Source organism: Salmo salar, chromosome ssa06, assembly GCF_905237065.1.
Source record: "Salmo salar chromosome ssa06, Ssal_v3.1, whole genome shotgun sequence".
NCBI classification, from domain to species: Eukaryota; Metazoa; Chordata; class Actinopteri; order Salmoniformes; family Salmonidae; genus Salmo; species Salmo salar.
Genome location: NC_059447.1, coordinates 38,398,430 through 38,415,061, shown reverse-complemented (window position 1 = coordinate 38,415,061; position 16,632 = coordinate 38,398,430). Strand labels below are relative to the sequence as shown.

At 39.3% G+C, this 16,632-nt stretch overlaps 1 protein-coding gene across 2 annotated transcripts; it reads left to right on the top strand.

Annotated features, from left to right (window-relative positions):
* The first annotated feature begins 2,243 nt into the window (after positions 1-2,243).
* On the top strand, positions 2,244-16,344 carry pdpk1a (3-phosphoinositide dependent protein kinase 1a). Of its 2 annotated transcripts, none has more exons than XM_014204242.2 (14): positions 2,244-2,333; positions 10,212-10,403; positions 10,558-10,600; positions 10,787-10,924; positions 11,037-11,181; positions 12,397-12,494; positions 12,868-12,943; positions 13,157-13,225; positions 13,683-13,779; positions 13,892-14,065; positions 14,213-14,448; positions 14,745-14,802; positions 15,042-15,194; positions 15,293-16,344. In XM_014204242.2, the coding sequence occupies exons 2-14, from the start codon at positions 10,314-10,316 to the stop codon at positions 15,404-15,406; spliced, it is 1,491 nt and encodes a 496-aa protein (XP_014059717.1). In that variant the 5' UTR covers positions 2,244-2,333; positions 10,212-10,313; the 3' UTR covers positions 15,407-16,344. The 2 variants fall into 2 exon arrangements, with proteins under 2 accessions (XP_014059717.1, XP_014059718.1); XM_014204243.2 differs by lacking the exon at positions 2,244-2,333 and adding an exon at positions 5,982-6,265.
* Positions 16,345-16,632: the final 288 nt, after the last annotated feature.

Genomic DNA, 16,632 nt, shown 5'->3' with positions numbered 1-16,632 from the left:
CTAACTCTCTGTCATCAGTTCAACCAACAGCTCCAAGTCATCTCGCTGTCCAGTGGACTTCAGAGGGTTACAAATGCACTTGGCAGAGTGGATATGAACACCATCCATATATAACAGAGTTCCTTCCATTAACAACTCTGCTTCTACAAATACCATGGCGATAAGGGCGAGGTAAAGTGTATTGTAATAAAGTCATGCTTCAATGTCTTGTTAAAGTCAATGGTTGTTTGATAAATTGTTTCCCGGATTTTTTTCTCAGGTGTTTTGTGTGTCCCCTCAAAACAAATCTCTTTTAATTGATAGATCTGGACTTAAGCCAGATACCACATATGTTCTGAAAGTGAGATCTGAGCTATATAAGTCCTCTGAATATAAAGGACAGTGGAGTCCGTGGAGTGCATTGGTGCAATTGAGGACTGATGCAAAGGAAGGTGAGAGAGATCTGCTTTGGAGACAAACTAGTTAAATCATATACCACTCTTACCTATCTCCTCTTTGTTATTGTCCCAAAATATGCCATGGAGAAACCATTTAGGCTGCGTTTAGACAGGCCAATTAGTGGAAAAAAATATTAGAATTTGACTGCTTCTCTAAACACAGCCATTGATGCATATACTATGTTTCTCCTTCAGCAGAACCAACTATAGTCCTTGTCCTCAGCAAGTTTGTATTTCCAGTTTGTGTGATTGCTGGAGTTCTGTTGTTTGTATTTTACAACTTAAAAATTGTGTCATGAGAGAGCGAGGCTGATTTGTAAGCACACAAACACAAATCATTTATAATCGTTTGGGCCATAGAATGAAGATAAAAACGTTCTATGATGTGCCAAGCCCCTTTTTTCCAAACTCTCTACAAAGATTATAACAAACATTTCCAGGTAAAGTCTACTAATTAATTAATTATTTCCCCAAAGTGGTCCTCATAACGTCTTCAAAATGGTCCCTGGGATAAAGTTAATATTTTAATAATTTTTTTCTCTATAGGACTGGCTTGAGTCAGAGTGCAATATGATACCAACATACAAAACAGAAGAGTTCCTGACCATCGATACTTTGATTATTGAGGCCAAACCTATAGCAGAGGACCAGGACTGCTCAGCTACAACCCCATATCCCCTAGCACAAGTTCACACTCCCTATGTTGGTCCCTCAGAGATGGACTGAGTCTGCAGTCACAGTCCAAATGGAAATGGTCCAGGGGACATCCCTTACACCCAGCTGCCCTGCTCTCCCCTGGAGCTCCAGTTTGGAGCGATGGTCACCTCTTTCTCTAAGGACCCTTCGGTCGCCTGCGAGGGGGACTCTGGATGCGAGGACTTAACACTCAGCCCTGACAGCAGCTTGCCTAATAGTCCTGTATCTAGTGAGCCAGAATGCACCTGCACTGATTACTGTATCCTACACGAAACCTCTAAAGGTTTTATCCCCACCGTTGTGCCCAAAGAGGTCTCTACTCATCCCTTGAAGAGTTATTGCATAGAGGGACCAGGTAAGGAGGAAACCTGTGCCACTGAGTGAAGTTACCAAATGTTACATCATATGCCAATAGGACACAGACGGCCTACCTCTTGGGTTGTGAAAATGTACTGAGCAAGGGGTGTTATAGTCTTTATAATTGCCTAAATTACATAATGTTGTCTTACGATCATTTGCAGTTTCTTATTTGTAATTCTGATGTAGAATTGTGTATACTATACTGTAATGAAATGTGTTTTGTCTGTTTGAAATAATGTACATTTTTTAAATTACTATATCAATTGTGTGATAGCTTAAATAGCTATTTTGGACCAGTTCATTTCAGAATTTGTCTGCACTGATGGCACCACTAGAGCCATTGATCCTTCAGTATGTGAGTTAACCACCAGAGGATGCTGCGACTCAACACTTGCTACTATCTATAGGAGAAATTGGCGAGGTGCAGTTTCTTGGATGACAATTGCAGCTATATGTAATATTTTGAAAGTAGTTTAATAATCCTGTAATTACTATGTCCTTTGATTTGTCTTGTATTACTTACTTGTTCGCTATTGTAAATACAATAATACATTGGTATGGTTTATATGTATCGTTTTCTATTTCGCAAAACAGTGGATAAGTAGCTATAGTTATCAGTAGAGGCAATTGCAACAATATATATGTATAGCCCACCAATGGTCTTCAACTTGCTTCATCTTTCATTCTTGGTGCAATTTCAAAACATACGCGCGTGCTACAAATGAACGTGAGTAAAATGTGTTGTTGTGATATGACGTCACGTTTCGGAAAAGAACCCAGTACGTAGCTAGCTTGCTTGAGGACTTCCATCCATGTCAGCAAGCAACCACTGGCCAGATAGTGAGTATCTGCCTGTGTTGCATTACCTGTCAGTTGGTTGTGGGAATGGTGAAAGTCAGGCAATGGTGATCTTATACTACTAACGTTAACAGTTAGCTAGGCAGCTTAGCTTGTGCGGGTAAGATTCACTTTCATGTTCGGTCTAACACAGTCAGCAGCTAGCACTGGTACTAGCTAACGTTAGCTATATTGCTACCTTAGCACATCCGTGTGTGCAGATGTCTTCGCAAATTTGGCTTGCAAAGATGTCTAATTTAAATTGATTGACAGACCAACATTTTTCACACTGTGGCAGCACTAGCTTACTAAACTCAACGATGATGGAGTTGAGCAGCGTTTAGTTGTGGGCGGACTGGAGTTCCGAGGTCAGTTAAAAAAAAATGTTAATTACGGATTTCAGCATCCAAAGAATAGTCCCCATTTACAAATGACATTGTCCTGTGTAAATTCGGGCTATTCTTGGGTGCTGAAATCCGTAGTTAAAAAAAAAAAAATAACGTTATTTTATGTGACGTCGGAGCTGCAGTCTGCCCACGCTAACGTTAGTCAGGGCTCAAATAGATCATAAATCGTTGAGTTTAGTCGGCTAGAAGGATTGTTCATTTAACATAGTAATGATGTTGGTTTTGGTTATCTGCTAGAGTATTACCACCGACCTGTGCCATAAAGGTCAGTTCTCTTGGCAGAGGATGTAGGCCAGGGTTCCCTAACTGGCGGCCTCCTGGCCGAATTTGGCCCACATTTGATTTTTATTTGCCCCCCGTTCCCAGTTTTCTGAGTAAGAAAAACTTATTTAAAATGTTTTTTTTATTTTTTATTGTTGGACATAAAAGACTGTTAAAACAAAAGCAAATCAGCTCCAAGTTATTTTAATTTAAGATACACTGTATTTGATCGTATATAAATGTCAGCAAGGTTTGAAAGGATTCTGTTTGAGTTAAATATGTCAGTTTGGGCTTCTTGCGGTCACTTTTTAGTCTACGAATTGTTTGTAATTATGTCTCAGCCACCTGACCATACGCACAAGAAAGAAAACAGCCCGCTACTGAATCTAGTTCCCTGATGGAGACCAATTACCCACACACATACAGAAGGCTACAGTCCTTCTGAGAGCTGTAATATTATAGGGTCATAGAGTACCACAGTCATTATACCCATAAAACCTAGCGGTCAAACAGAGAGACGGTTCGAATAGTTTTTCCACCATTCATTCTTCACACAGGGGATTTTAGAAACACTTAAAATAAGGGCTTTGTTTCATGTAGGCTTACCCTGGCGTGAGGTTTTGATAACCGTGTCAATCTCTCTAGGTCTAGGACAAGGTGATTTATCAATATATTCGCCTGGATTAACCCCCCCCCCAAAAAAAATTGAAATGCAAATTAGCTGCTAATGTGGCTATCATAAAGAACTACAAATGCCATGATGATCTGGGCGAGACTACCAAATTGAGGCGAAGTTAAGAATCTCTGGATTACCTATCTAATGTTAGTTAAACGTAGTAATGAATAAATTGGCTACATTTCTTTCAATTGACAATTCTGTGAACTGTGCAAGTTTTAAATTGACTTGTTAGCAAAGGTGTCAGCTAGAGATGACGTGTAGGACCTTTCACGGATTTGTAGTTTTGCATGTATACTTTGATGCTAATTAGCATTTTTTAATATGAGAGTAAATAGAGCCAAAAATACACTACCGTTCAAAAGTTTGGGGTAACTTAGAAATGTCCTTGTTTTCCATGAAAACATACATGAAATGAGTTGCAAAATGAATAGGAAATGTAGTCAAGATGTTGACAAGGTTATAAATAATGATTTTTAATTGAAATAATAATTGTATCCTTCAAACTTTGCTTTCATCAAAGAATCCTCCATTTGCAGCAATTACAGCCTTGCAAAATTTGGCATTCTAGTTGTCAATTTGTTGAGGTAATCTGAAGAGATTTCACCCCATGCTTTCTGAAGCACCTCCCACAAATTGGATTGGCTTGATGGGCACTTCTTACGTACCATACGGTCAAGATGCTCCCACAACAGCTCAATAGGGTTGGGATCTGGTGACTGTGCTGGCCGCTCCATTATAGACAGAATACCAGCTGACTGCTTCCTCCCTAAATAGTTCTTGCATAGTTTGGAGCTGTGCTTTGGGTCATTGTCCTGCTGTAGGAGGAAATTGTCTACAATTAAGCACCGTCCACAGGGTATGGCATGGCGTTGCTAAATGGAGTGATAGCCTTCCTTCTTCAAGATCCCTTTTACCCTGTACAAATCTCCCACTTTACCATCACCAAAGCACCCCCAGACCATCACATTGCCTCCACCATGCTTGACAGATGGCGTAAAGCACTCCTCCAGCATCTTTTCATTTTTTTCTGCATCTCACGAATGTTCTTTGATCCGAACACCTCAAACTTAGATTCATCTGTCCATAACACTTTTTTCCAATCTTCCTCTGCCCAGTGTCTGTGTTCTTTTGCCCATCTTAATCTTTTATTTTTATTGGCCAGTCTGAGATATGGCTTTTTCTTTGCAACTCTGCCTAGAAGGCCAGCATCCCGGAGTCGCCTCTTCACTGTTGACGTTGAGACTGGTGTTTTGCCCATACTATTTAATGAAGCTGCCAGTTCAGGACTTGTGAGGTGTCTGTTTCTCAAACTAGACACTCTAATGTACTTGTCTTCTTGCTCAGTTGTGCAACAGGGCCTCACCTCCCACTCCTCTTTCTATTCTGGTTAGAGCCAGTTTGTGCTGTTCTGTGACGGGAGTAGTACACAGCGTTGTACGAGATCTTCAGTTTCTTGGCAATTTCTCGCATGGAATAGACTGATGAGTTTCAGAAAAAGGTTCTTTGTTTCTGGCCATTTTGAGCCTGTAATTGAACCCACAAATGCTGATGCTCCAGATACTCAACTCGTCTAAAGAAGGCCAACACAACGTGCCATTGGTACACAGGAGTGATGGTTGCTGATAATGGGCCTCTGTACGCCTATGTAGATATTCCATAAAAAATCTACCATTTCCAGCTACAATAGTCATTTGCATCATTAACAATGTCTACATTGTATTTCTGATCAATTTGATGTTGTTTTAATGGACAATTTTCAAAAACAAGGACATTTCTAAGTGACCCCAAACTTTTGAATGGTAGTGTATATATTGATAAAAGTCACCTTGTCCAAGAGAGATTTACATGGTTATCAAAACATCACGCCAGGGTAAGCCTACACGAAACACAGCCCTTATTTTAAGTGTTTCTAAAATCCCTTATGGGAAAAATGAATGGTAGAATACGATTCTAACCATTTCCATTTTTGACCGCTAGGTTTTATGGCTATTATGACACCTCCACTGTGGGGCTCTATGGATAAGCTTAAACACAAACATTTAAGGAAGCTCTCTTTCTCACCTAGGCAAGACGTGTCACAACAGGAAACCACAATGATCTTAATCCGTTCATAAAATAATGTTGTTTAAAAATACAGATTCATGACCTTGTGTTTAAGTTTCCTAGAACACAGGTAATTTACTTTTATTGGCTTGTTTACTGCCAGACTAGGCTATGATTTCCTGTCTCTAGGACAGATGGCTTTGATTGTCCCAGTTAATTATTAACTTTTTTGTTTTTACAGTAAGAGCTGTTTTCTTCTAAATTGTACATTTCTATGTGCAAAGGGACATACCCTTCTGGTTTCTGTGGTTTATAGTTTTGTCATGGTGTTGTTGTAGCACTGCTTTCTGTGGCAGGTGTCTGGAGTGGAAAGTACCCTACACCAGGGATTATCAACTAGATTCAGTCACAGGCTGTTTTTGTTTTTTTCTTGAGTGGATGGTCAGAGGTTGGAAAATAATAACAAATCATTTGTGCACTAGATTCTACTCTGCTGAAATAGTATGTGCATTACAGTATTTGCATTCTAAAGGTATAATTCACAGGTAAGACCAATTTCAAAAGGTATTATTAAGTTTGAGATAAACGTTAATTTATTTGATATTTTTGTATCTTTGAATAACTTTTAATGGAAGTTATATGTTCCTTGTTTAGAAATTGTAGGCTCTATTTTCAGCTGGCGCTAAGGAGTTGCAAGTGTCAAAAGCATGTTAGTAAGTGTTCGTTTGCAATTTCGTCATGTAAAAACTGGCGCACAATTGATTTATTTAACCAGTCAGTCAATAAATAATATAATAACACTCGTAGGAAAGGTTTTCATATTTGGCTCACAGTCTGTGGATACTATACGATAAGAAAGGTTCAAAATGTATGTAAAACATCACAGCACAATTGAAAAATATATGGCACATGGAAACCAAACAAGAGTGGTCTATGGTGATAGGTGGGATGGGCTGAGCGTGGCTGAGGGGTGGGATTAAAGAGTTTATTTTCAGTAATGTATTATTGTTATGTGATTATTTGTAGACTAAAAATGTACCGCAAGAAGCCCAAACATTGAAATTATTATGTTTTATTCAAATATACAGTACCAGTCAAAGGTTTGGACACACCTACTCATTCAAGGGTTTTTCTTTATTTTTACTATTTTCTACATTGTAGAATAATAGTGAAGACATCAAAACTATGAAATAACACATAAGGAATCATGTAGTAATCAAAAAAGTGTTTAATAAATATAATATTTGAGATTCTTCAAAGTAGCCACCCTTTGCCTTGATGACAGCTTTGGACACGCTTGGCGTTCTCTCAACCAGCTTCACCTGGAATACTTTTCCAACAATCTTGAAGGAGTCCCCACATATCCTGAGCACTTGTTGGCTGCTTTTCATTCACTCTGTGGTCCAACTCGTCCCAAACCATCTCATTTTGGTTGAGGTCGGGTGATTGTGGAGGCCAGGTCATCTGCTGCAGCACTCCATCACTCTCCTTCTTGGTCAAATAGCCCTTACAAATCCTGGAGGTGTGTTGAGTCATTTTCCTGTTTAAAAACAAATGATAGTCCCACTAAGCGTAAACCAGATGTGATGGCATATCGCTGCAGAATGCTGTAGTAGCCATGATGGTTAAGTGTGCCTTGAATTCTAAATAAATCACTGACAGTGTCTCCAGCAAAGCACCATCACACCACCTCCTCCATGCTCCACAGTGGGAACCACACATGCGAAGATCATCCATTCACCTACTCTGCGTCTCACAACAACACGGCAGTTGGAACCAAAAATCTCAAATTTGGACTCATCAGACCAAAGGACAGATTTCTACCGGTCTAATGTCCATTTCTTGTGTTTCTTGGCCCAAGCAAGTCTCTTCTTCTTATTGGTGTCCTTCAGATGGGGTTTCTTTGCAGCAATTCGACCATGAAGGCCTAATTCACGCAGTCTCCTCTGAACAGTCGATGTTGAGATGTGTCTGTTACTTGAACTCTGAGAAGCATTTATTTGGCCTGCAATCGGAGGTGCAGTTAAGTCTAATGAACTTATCCTCTGCAGCAGAGTTAACTCTGGGTCTTTCTTTCCTGTGGCGGTCCTCATGAGAGCCATTTTCATCATAGAGCTTGATGGTTTTTACATTTGAAGAAACTTTCAAAGTTCTTGAAATGTTCTGCATTGACTGACCTTCATGTCTTAAAGTAATGATGGACTGTAATTTCTCTGCTTATTTGAGCTGTTCTTGATATAATATGAACTTATGGTCTTTTACCAAATAGGGCTATCTCTTGTATACCACCCCTACCTTGTCACAACACAACTGATTGGCGCAAATGCATTAAGAAGGAAAGAAATTCCACAAATTAACTTTTAACAAGGCACACCAGTTAATTGAAATGCATTCCAGGTGACTACCTCATGAAGCTGGTTGAGAGAATGTCAAGAGTGTGCAAAGCTGTCATCAAGGCAAAGGGTGGCTACTTTGAAGAATCTAAAATAGAAGTTATATTTTGATTTGTTTAACACTTTTTTGGTTACTACATGATTCCATATGTGTTATTTCCACAAATAACCAGGGCTCCCGAGTGGTGCAGCGGTCTAAGGTACTGCATCTCAGTGCTTCAGGCGTCACTACAGACACCCTGGTTCGATTCCAGGCTGTATCACGGTGTAGGCCGTCATTGTAAATAAACATTTGTTCTTAACTGACTTGCCTAGTTAAATAAAGGTTAAATTGTAAAACATTTAGAAAAACATTTCATACTTGATGTCTTGACTATTATTCTACAATGTAGAAAATAGTATAAATAAAGAAACTTCTTGAATGAGTAGGTGTGTCCAAACCTTTGGCTGGTACTGTATATTTCAATACAACATCATTTCAAACATTGCTTACATTTTGTATACGATGAAATATACATTATCTCTATTATGGGTGGGAATACTATTGGAACAGATTTACAAAATTAAAAATCACTTGGAGCTGATTTGCTGTTGTTATTAGTCTTTTATGTCCAACAATTAAATATATATATTTTGGGGGGAGGGTTTTGCTCAGAAAACTTGGGGGTGGGGCAAATAAAATGAAATGCAGGCCAAATTAGGCCCATGGGCCGCCAGTTGGGGAACCCTGCCCTACACAAAAAAACTGGATAGGTGCTGCTAGATATGGGCGCCATGCTGCTTGTGTTTCTATTGTTTTGATGGTTGCTTCTCTCAATGGACTCATTCACCAGTGTCTCTAAACCTTGTGTGTTCTGTTGTAGCTTAAGTCGACGATCACTTAGCCTAATAAAAGTAATTAATGAAAGTAACTTGCTACCATAACTTCATGATTGTCCCAGGTTAATATTCTATAAGATAAACAACAGCTATTAATGTTTAAAAAAAAAATATATATATATATATATATATATATATTTATTTATTTAACTAGGCAAGTCAGTTAAGAACAAATTCCTATTTAAAATGACGGCCTAGGAACAGTGGGTTAAGGTTAACTGCCTTGTTAAGGGGCAGAACGACAGATTTTTACCTTGTCAGCTCGGGGATTCAATCTAGCAACCTTTCGGTTACTGGCCCAATGCTCTAACCACTAGGCTGCCTGCCACCCCATGCTATGTTGTTGTCTTAAGTCTCTCTTTATGTAGTGTTGTGTTGTCTCTTGTCGTGATGTGTATTTTGTCCTATATTTTTATTTAATTTATTTTTAATCCCAGCCCCCGTCCCCGCAGGAGGCATTTTGCCATTTGGTAGGCCGTTATTGTAAATAAGAATTTGTTCTTAAAACTGACTTGCCTAGTTAAATAAAGAAGCATGGCAGCAACACATGACAACACAGCATGGTAGCAACACAACATGACAACAATGTGGTAGCAAAACAACATGGCAGCAGCACAATATGGTAGCAGCACAAAACAGGGTACAAACATTCTTGGGCACAGACAACAGCACAAAGGGGAAGACGGTAGAGACAACAATACATCACGCAAAGCAGCCACAACTGTCAGTAAGAGTGTCCATATTGAGTCTTTGAATGAAGAGATTGAGATAAAACTGTCCAGTTTGAGTGTTTGTTGCAGCTGGATCCAGTCGCTAGCTGCAGCGAACTGAAAAGAGGAGTGACCCAGGGATGTGTGTGCTTTGGGGACCTTTGACAGAATGTGTTGTATGTAGAGGATGAGGGCTGCAGTAGATATCTCAGATATTAAAGACCCTTTCTCTCTTGGAGTCTTACTTGAATAATGAAATGGTAATTATAAGGAATTGGAACAGCACCTGTAGTCATGCGTGAAAAAAACCCATAAACAAGAACCCTCCCTGTGCGGAAGCAGCATGCTAGTTTATCAGCTGTGGGTTACTCGCTGTATGGTGGTTGTGTGTGTGTGTGTGTGTGTGTGTGTGTGTGTGTGTTGAGAGAGAGAGGGGAGGGAAAGTGTGGTGTAGCGTCGTTTTTTTTGTTATGCGACTGTTGTTTTTCTGTCTCTGTACATCCTTTAAGGTATGATGCCGTTCCTATTCTGTCCAGCATCATCCTGTGTTCCTCCCCTCCACCTTCTATGGTAAGAATCACCTGGACTCCAATTTGTTCCTCCACCTAAGAATGGAGGGCCCTCAAGCCTCCCCAAAGCTTGGAAAGCAGCCAGAGGACTTTAAATTTGGTCGAATTCTAGGAGAAGGCTCCTATTCAACAGTAAGTCCTCGTACATTTTCTATGGTGTTGTATTTTGTGTGTGGGGCTTACAGATTACAGTTGCAGTCATATTAATTACTTTTTATTTTCTATTGTTGGTAAAGGGTTGATGGATTGTTAAAAAAAATCTTTGTTGATTGCAAACTTGTTTCAGGTTGTGCTGGCAAGAGAACAGGCCACAGGGAAGGAATATGCTAGTAAGACACTACAAATATGTTTTCTCTTGTTGCATGATGCTGATGATCCTCAAGTGACTGTCCTGGATTCTGCTTATAACTTAAATGCATTTGTGCTAAACAATAATGCTCTTTGAAGTGAGGAAACTGGAATTTGATTCAGTCATAAACACAGAGTGAAGCATATCGGTTTGAATTGTGTTTCAGTGAAGATTCTGGAGAAGATGCACATCCGGAAGGAGAACAAGGCACATTGCGTGACGCGAGAGAGGGATATCATGTCAAGCTTAGACCATCCATTTATCGTCAAGCTCTACTTCACATTTCAAGATGTGAAAAGGTTGTGTATCCTTTGAAATAATCAGAACATGGCCTACTTCAAGACTTCTGCATAATAATATCTGGTCTCATCTATTTTGTGATCTTAATACCATTATCCTTAACTGCCTGCTGTTAGATTTTGGCATAAGCTATGCAAGAAATGGGGAATTACTGAAATACATTCGCAAAATAGGCTCATTCGATGAGACGTGCACTAGATTCTACTCTGCTGAAATAGTATGTGCATTACAGTATTTGCATTCTAAAGGCATAATTCACAGGTAAGACCAATTTCACAATGTATTATTAAGTTTGACAAACATTAATTTATTTGATATTTTTGTATCATTTTTTTATGGAAGTTTTATAATGTTCCTTGATTAGAAATTGTGGGCTCTGTTTTCGGCTGCCGCTAAGGAGGCGCAAGTGTCAAACGCACGTTAGTTTGCAATTTTGTCATGTAAAAACTGGCGCACTGGCATTTTCCAGACCTAATGCCAGGTTCGGCAATTTACCTATCTAACATCAGCTCACTTGCGCTGAGTAAACATTTGAGGTTTTTGCCCTCTGCTTTTTCATTATTCACAATTCACATACTTGCATACTATATAAACATTTTGGAGAATCTGCCTAGCACACAGATAACGATACAATCGACAGGAACCTAGTATTGAATAGACGTGCAAATGTTATGGGTAAAGACACTTGAATTGAAAATATACTGCACATCCTAAAACATGCACACATATGCCGACCTGCGTACTTGATTTCACTTGTTCAAGTATCGATCCCCAGCTCCAAAGAGTGCCTCTCATCTGGTTACCAAAGACGCACTCCTCCAAACGTATTTAAATTATTCAGTCCTATAATGCAGTATCAATGGTAGGCCTAAGCTATATTTTGCTTATTGAGGATGTGCCTCACACATACAATACAATTTACAGGAGCCTTGTATTTCTTTTATTCAGGAAAAGTTTGACGCATAAAGACATATAAGCTAGGCTAGGCTCGTTGAAACCAATTACAACAACGTTGACTTCCAACACTCCAAACATAGGCTATTGAGCAGACTCGTTACTGTAGCCTATGCTATTTAATAAACTTTAGTATCAATCCAAAATGGACCAGGACGAAAGAATATTCTGTGCCTCCAGCTGAATTGGAAGTGATGACAACACAAAGACTGTCAATAACCAACAGAACTTGAGACAAACGCATGCAGCATTAAGCCATGGAACGCATTGATTGGCCAGTGAGTGGCCAAGCCCTCGTCACACCTACAACTTGTTCATTCATCAAAACCTAGCCCTTTTGCGCCACTGCCAGCTATTGTAGTTATAATTCCGTCTGTGAAAATGGCAAAAATATTTCTGACACACCCCTGAACCTATAGCGCTATCGCCAGCGCTTAGATTTACCACTGCATTATGTTTGTTAAAATGTCATGATATGAATTTTATTTGAAGGTTTTAAATGGTGTGGCTTTTTCTTTACAGGGACCTCAAACCAGAGAATATTTTACTGAATGAGGACATGCACATTCAAATAACAGACTTTGGAACTGCAAAACAACTCTCATCAGATAGTACACAAAGTAATTTAACACATATTGCTTTGTCTTTGTGTAATTTTCCTCCAGTTTGTTGATAGACTAAGTACAGTACATTGGTTTGTTTACCCCTTATCGTATTGCGGTTAACTTATCTATCTATACCTCTCTAAAGGCTAACAAACGTGTTTTTGTTATTTATAGGAACATGCACAATGGTCTCTGGACTTCATAGATATGGAAGCAAATTATAGCAAATTGCTAGTTATATAGTGCTCAGAATATCATTTGAATAGGTATGAGTCAATAGTGCCATTTTAAGCACAATTTACTCAAGATATCTTCAGTGAAGGTACCAAATGTGTCATGTGAATAATTTGTCCATACTTATAGTTCATATGATTGTTTTATTTTGCAGACAGAGCAAATTCCTTTGTTGGAACAGCTGAGTATGTTTCTCCAGAGCTACTGACTCAGAAATCTGCCTGCAAAAGGTAGTTTGACTCGAATTCAGTACCCTGATATGAATCCAATATTCAAGTTATCTGTGTAGTTCTCTGTTACTGTATCACTTCTAGCCTCGCTTGCCATGCTTTATGCAGCTGGGAACAAGACTCGTGTATTTCTGGCCATGTTTACATCACTATGATAAAACTCAACACTGAAAAAAGTTAACTGATTCTGTCATGTTTTCTGGTGTCTTTTAGCTCTGACCTTTGGGGTTTAGGCTGTATCATCTACCAGTTGGTTGCAGGATTGCCGCCATTTAGAGCTGGGTAAGTTGCGTGTCATACATTATTATTTTCCTTTTATTCCGGTAAAATATTTGAGAAGCATCATTGTCAGGGGCATTGCAGAAGCGCACTTTGTGATTTGGTAAACAATTTAGTCTATTTGTTATCGCTGTCTAAAAACACTGTGTGAAATAACAGGAAGTTATGGCTGTGGTGTTTATGACTTGTTTGTGCATTGAGTGCCTGGAGGCTTGAAGAAACCCCAGTCACACTGTCACATGGCAGCAGCTTCATGGTTCAACAATAAACCAACACATTTACCTCAAAGTCCTTTCAAAGCCAAGTACAGTGACAGTTGTGTATACTGTATGCATCTTCCACTTCCAGGCAATCAAGCCCCAAAGAAGACATCATTATGACACAAGTTCTAACATGTGCCTTGCACTCTCATATGATCTTCTGTCTGTCCATGTGGTTGATGATGTTATTTGCTCACCAGGAATGACTACCTGAAATTCCAGAAGATTATTAAACTGGAGTATGAATTTCCTGATCAATTCTTTCCTAATGCGAAGGATCTAGTGGAACAGCTTCTAGTGAGTCTAATCATATGAATTATTAAAATACATTCGGATGTTGTTCCTCAGTTTCATACTAAGACCCAATGAGTCTCATTATTAACTAAGCATTGCTTTATTTTTGTGGTAGTGCTTGGATCCCTCCAACCGATTAGGTTGTGAGGAGATGGGTGGGTACAACCCTCTCAGAGCCCATTTTTTCTTTGAGGCCGTCACATGGGAGAACCTTCACCTACAGACACCCCCAAAACTCACCCCCTACCTGCCAGCCATGGCTGAGGATGATGAGGACTATTATGGAAACGTAGGTTTTTCCCTCTTGACATATTATGATTAAAGGGTGACACAAATCCTTGTTGACATATTGTTTCCCCAATATGTCAAGTTGGCGTGTCCTTGTTTTGTAATCTGTACTGAAAACACCCTGATCATGACATGGTTCCATCCACAGTATGATGACCTCCTCAGCCAGTTCAGCAACATGCAGGTTGTCCAGTCCAGCTCCTTTCAACCACTGTTTGTGGCCAACCCCAGTCCCATCCCCAACTCCAACCCTGCACAAAGGCCCAACAGCAACATCGAGCAGTACATTCATGACCTGGACAACAACTCCTTTGAGCTGGACCTGCGGTTTTCCACTGAGGTGAAGCGGCTACTGCTTGAGAAGCAGACAAGCAGAAACCCCTGGTAGGCCTGCAGCGATGTCCTTGCGAGCAAAACATGTTTTTGTGGACAGAGTGTCAGAAGACTGATTAACTGTCAATATTATCTCACCATAATATTGACACATATTGTAGTTGATGATCTCATGCTCATCTGTTGGGATTCCTATGTGTACTTACAATATTTACACAATTCTATGTTTGATATCTTGTAAACATGAAGCACTTTACCTAAAGACAATACAACGCCAACAATAATATGATATACTGTGAACTGTATCAAGAAAGATTTGGGGAATTCACTTTTTTTTATCTATTAAGGAATCAGTTTGTGGAGAATAATTTGATCCTCAAGATGGGACCAGTGGACAAAAGGAAGGTAAGGATTTATGTAATCCTAAAATACTGTACAGTAATGTTCTATTTTTCAGTTTGAAGGGGAGGAGTGAATGTCTTGATACTGTACTCTTCCAACCCTAAAGCAACATACTGCCCTCCTCTGGCAGTAGTTTGCAATTGCTGCCAGGAATCAATTTGGGACATCTTGAACTATACTGACTTTACCTACAGGCAAGGGATTTATTTTTTATGTCTGAGAATCGCTCTCTGCTTTTACAGGGGCTGTTTGCACGTCGGCGCCAGCTATTGTTGACTGAGGGACCACACCTTTACTATGTGGACCCAGTTAACAAGGTTTTGAAAGGAGAGATCCCCTGGTCCCCCGCACTGCGCCCAGAGGCCAAGAACTTCAAGACCTTCTTTGTCCATACAGTAATGAATTAGTCTATTGCAACTAATAGCTCACCCTTAGCTAACAAAACTCTCTTTATAAAACTATCAGTAACAGTGACCTATCTTCCTCTTTGCAGCCAAACAGAACATACTATCTGATGGACCCGTGCGGGAATGCTGACAAATGGTGCAACAAAATTCAAGAAGTGTGGCAAAAGATCTATAACACGCATTTTAACTCATGCATGTAGGTTGGGTGCACTATCTTTTGAAGACAGGTCTTACCCTGTTATGACAGGAGACAGAGAATGAAGGCGTTAATTCATAAATGAATTAAAACACCTAGCTGTAATGTAGCTTACAAGTCGGTTTCCCTATTACTCCACACATTTAATTTCTTGTAGGGCAGCAGGTTCAGGGCATGTTCCATTGTAATGCAGAATTTGATACATTCAGCTGGATCTAAAGCCATTCTGGTATAGAAAGGCCCTATTATTCAAGGAAGTAGAATGGCTATTGCAACTATTCTAACTGATGATTTCTTAGGCTTGGATGGTCTCATGTCTGACATGGTGGCCTTGGTACTCTTAAGCTATTTGTCTTCTGTAGCAGAGAATAAACTTTGGTCAAACCACATGGGCTGGTGCTGCTTTAGAAATGAGGAGTTGACTTGGATGTTGGTTGAACAGTTCATCAAAATTGCAAAGGAGGATGTTGTAGCCTGTTTTGGCTGTTCTCAGTTCTGGGAGAAGTTGATTGTAAATGTTAGACAGATATTTTGTTAGTCTATTCTACCGACCATTGCTGTGATGTACAAAATGGGATGCAAGTAAAGTGTAAGATGTATATTTTGTATTTGTTTTAGGCTTCTATCCTTTGCTGATTCATCCTCATGTTATCCAAACAGTTCAAATGTGGTAATCATTTGGATAATGTCCCAGCTCCATGTTTACATAATTTAAATGTAAATCAATTGAATGTAAATAGTTGATAATGGTAAATTATGATATTTTGCTACTTTTTGTTGTAATCTATATTTTATTTATGGATGGTGACATGGTTATGTTTTACATAAATATATGTGGGCCTGGCCTATTTTGTTGTGTGCAAGTTTCAAATTGATAATTGGAAGAATGCAGCATATATATATATATAAGGTGGCTTGGTAATAAAAGCATGTGGGATTTTGGCAAACGTCCTGTGTTTATTTATACTTAGCTTGGGTGAAGGCTCAGTATGATTATTTGGGGACCAAACCTTTTTCTAAGTCATGGAGTCCCAACTGCAAAAATGATTATTATGAGAAGGATGCAGGGAGTGGTCATCACTAGCTTCAGTAGCCACAAAGTTATAAACTCCGCCCATTTCTACAATTTATTATCTTAAAATGTCATTTTAAAGTTAAGTTTAACTTTAACCACACTGCGAAATTTATGCCTGACCCTAACCTTAAATTAAGAGCAAAAAATAAAACATT

What these genes read in the sequence shown, in the direction of transcription:
- pdpk1a (XM_014204242.2), top strand. Translation starts at nt 10,314, where the DNA reads ATGGAGGGCCCTCAAGCCTCCCCAAAGCTTGGAAAGCAGCCAGAGGAC. An exon ending in TCTAAAGGCATAATTCACAG is followed by an intron (nt 11,182 to 12,396) that starts GTAAGACCAATT and finishes TTTTCTTTACAG; the next exon opens with GGACCTCAAACCAGAGAATA. An exon ending in ATCTAGTGGAACAGCTTCTA is followed by an intron (nt 13,780 to 13,891) that starts GTGAGTCTAATC and finishes TTTTTGTGGTAG; the next exon opens with TGCTTGGATCCCTCCAACCG.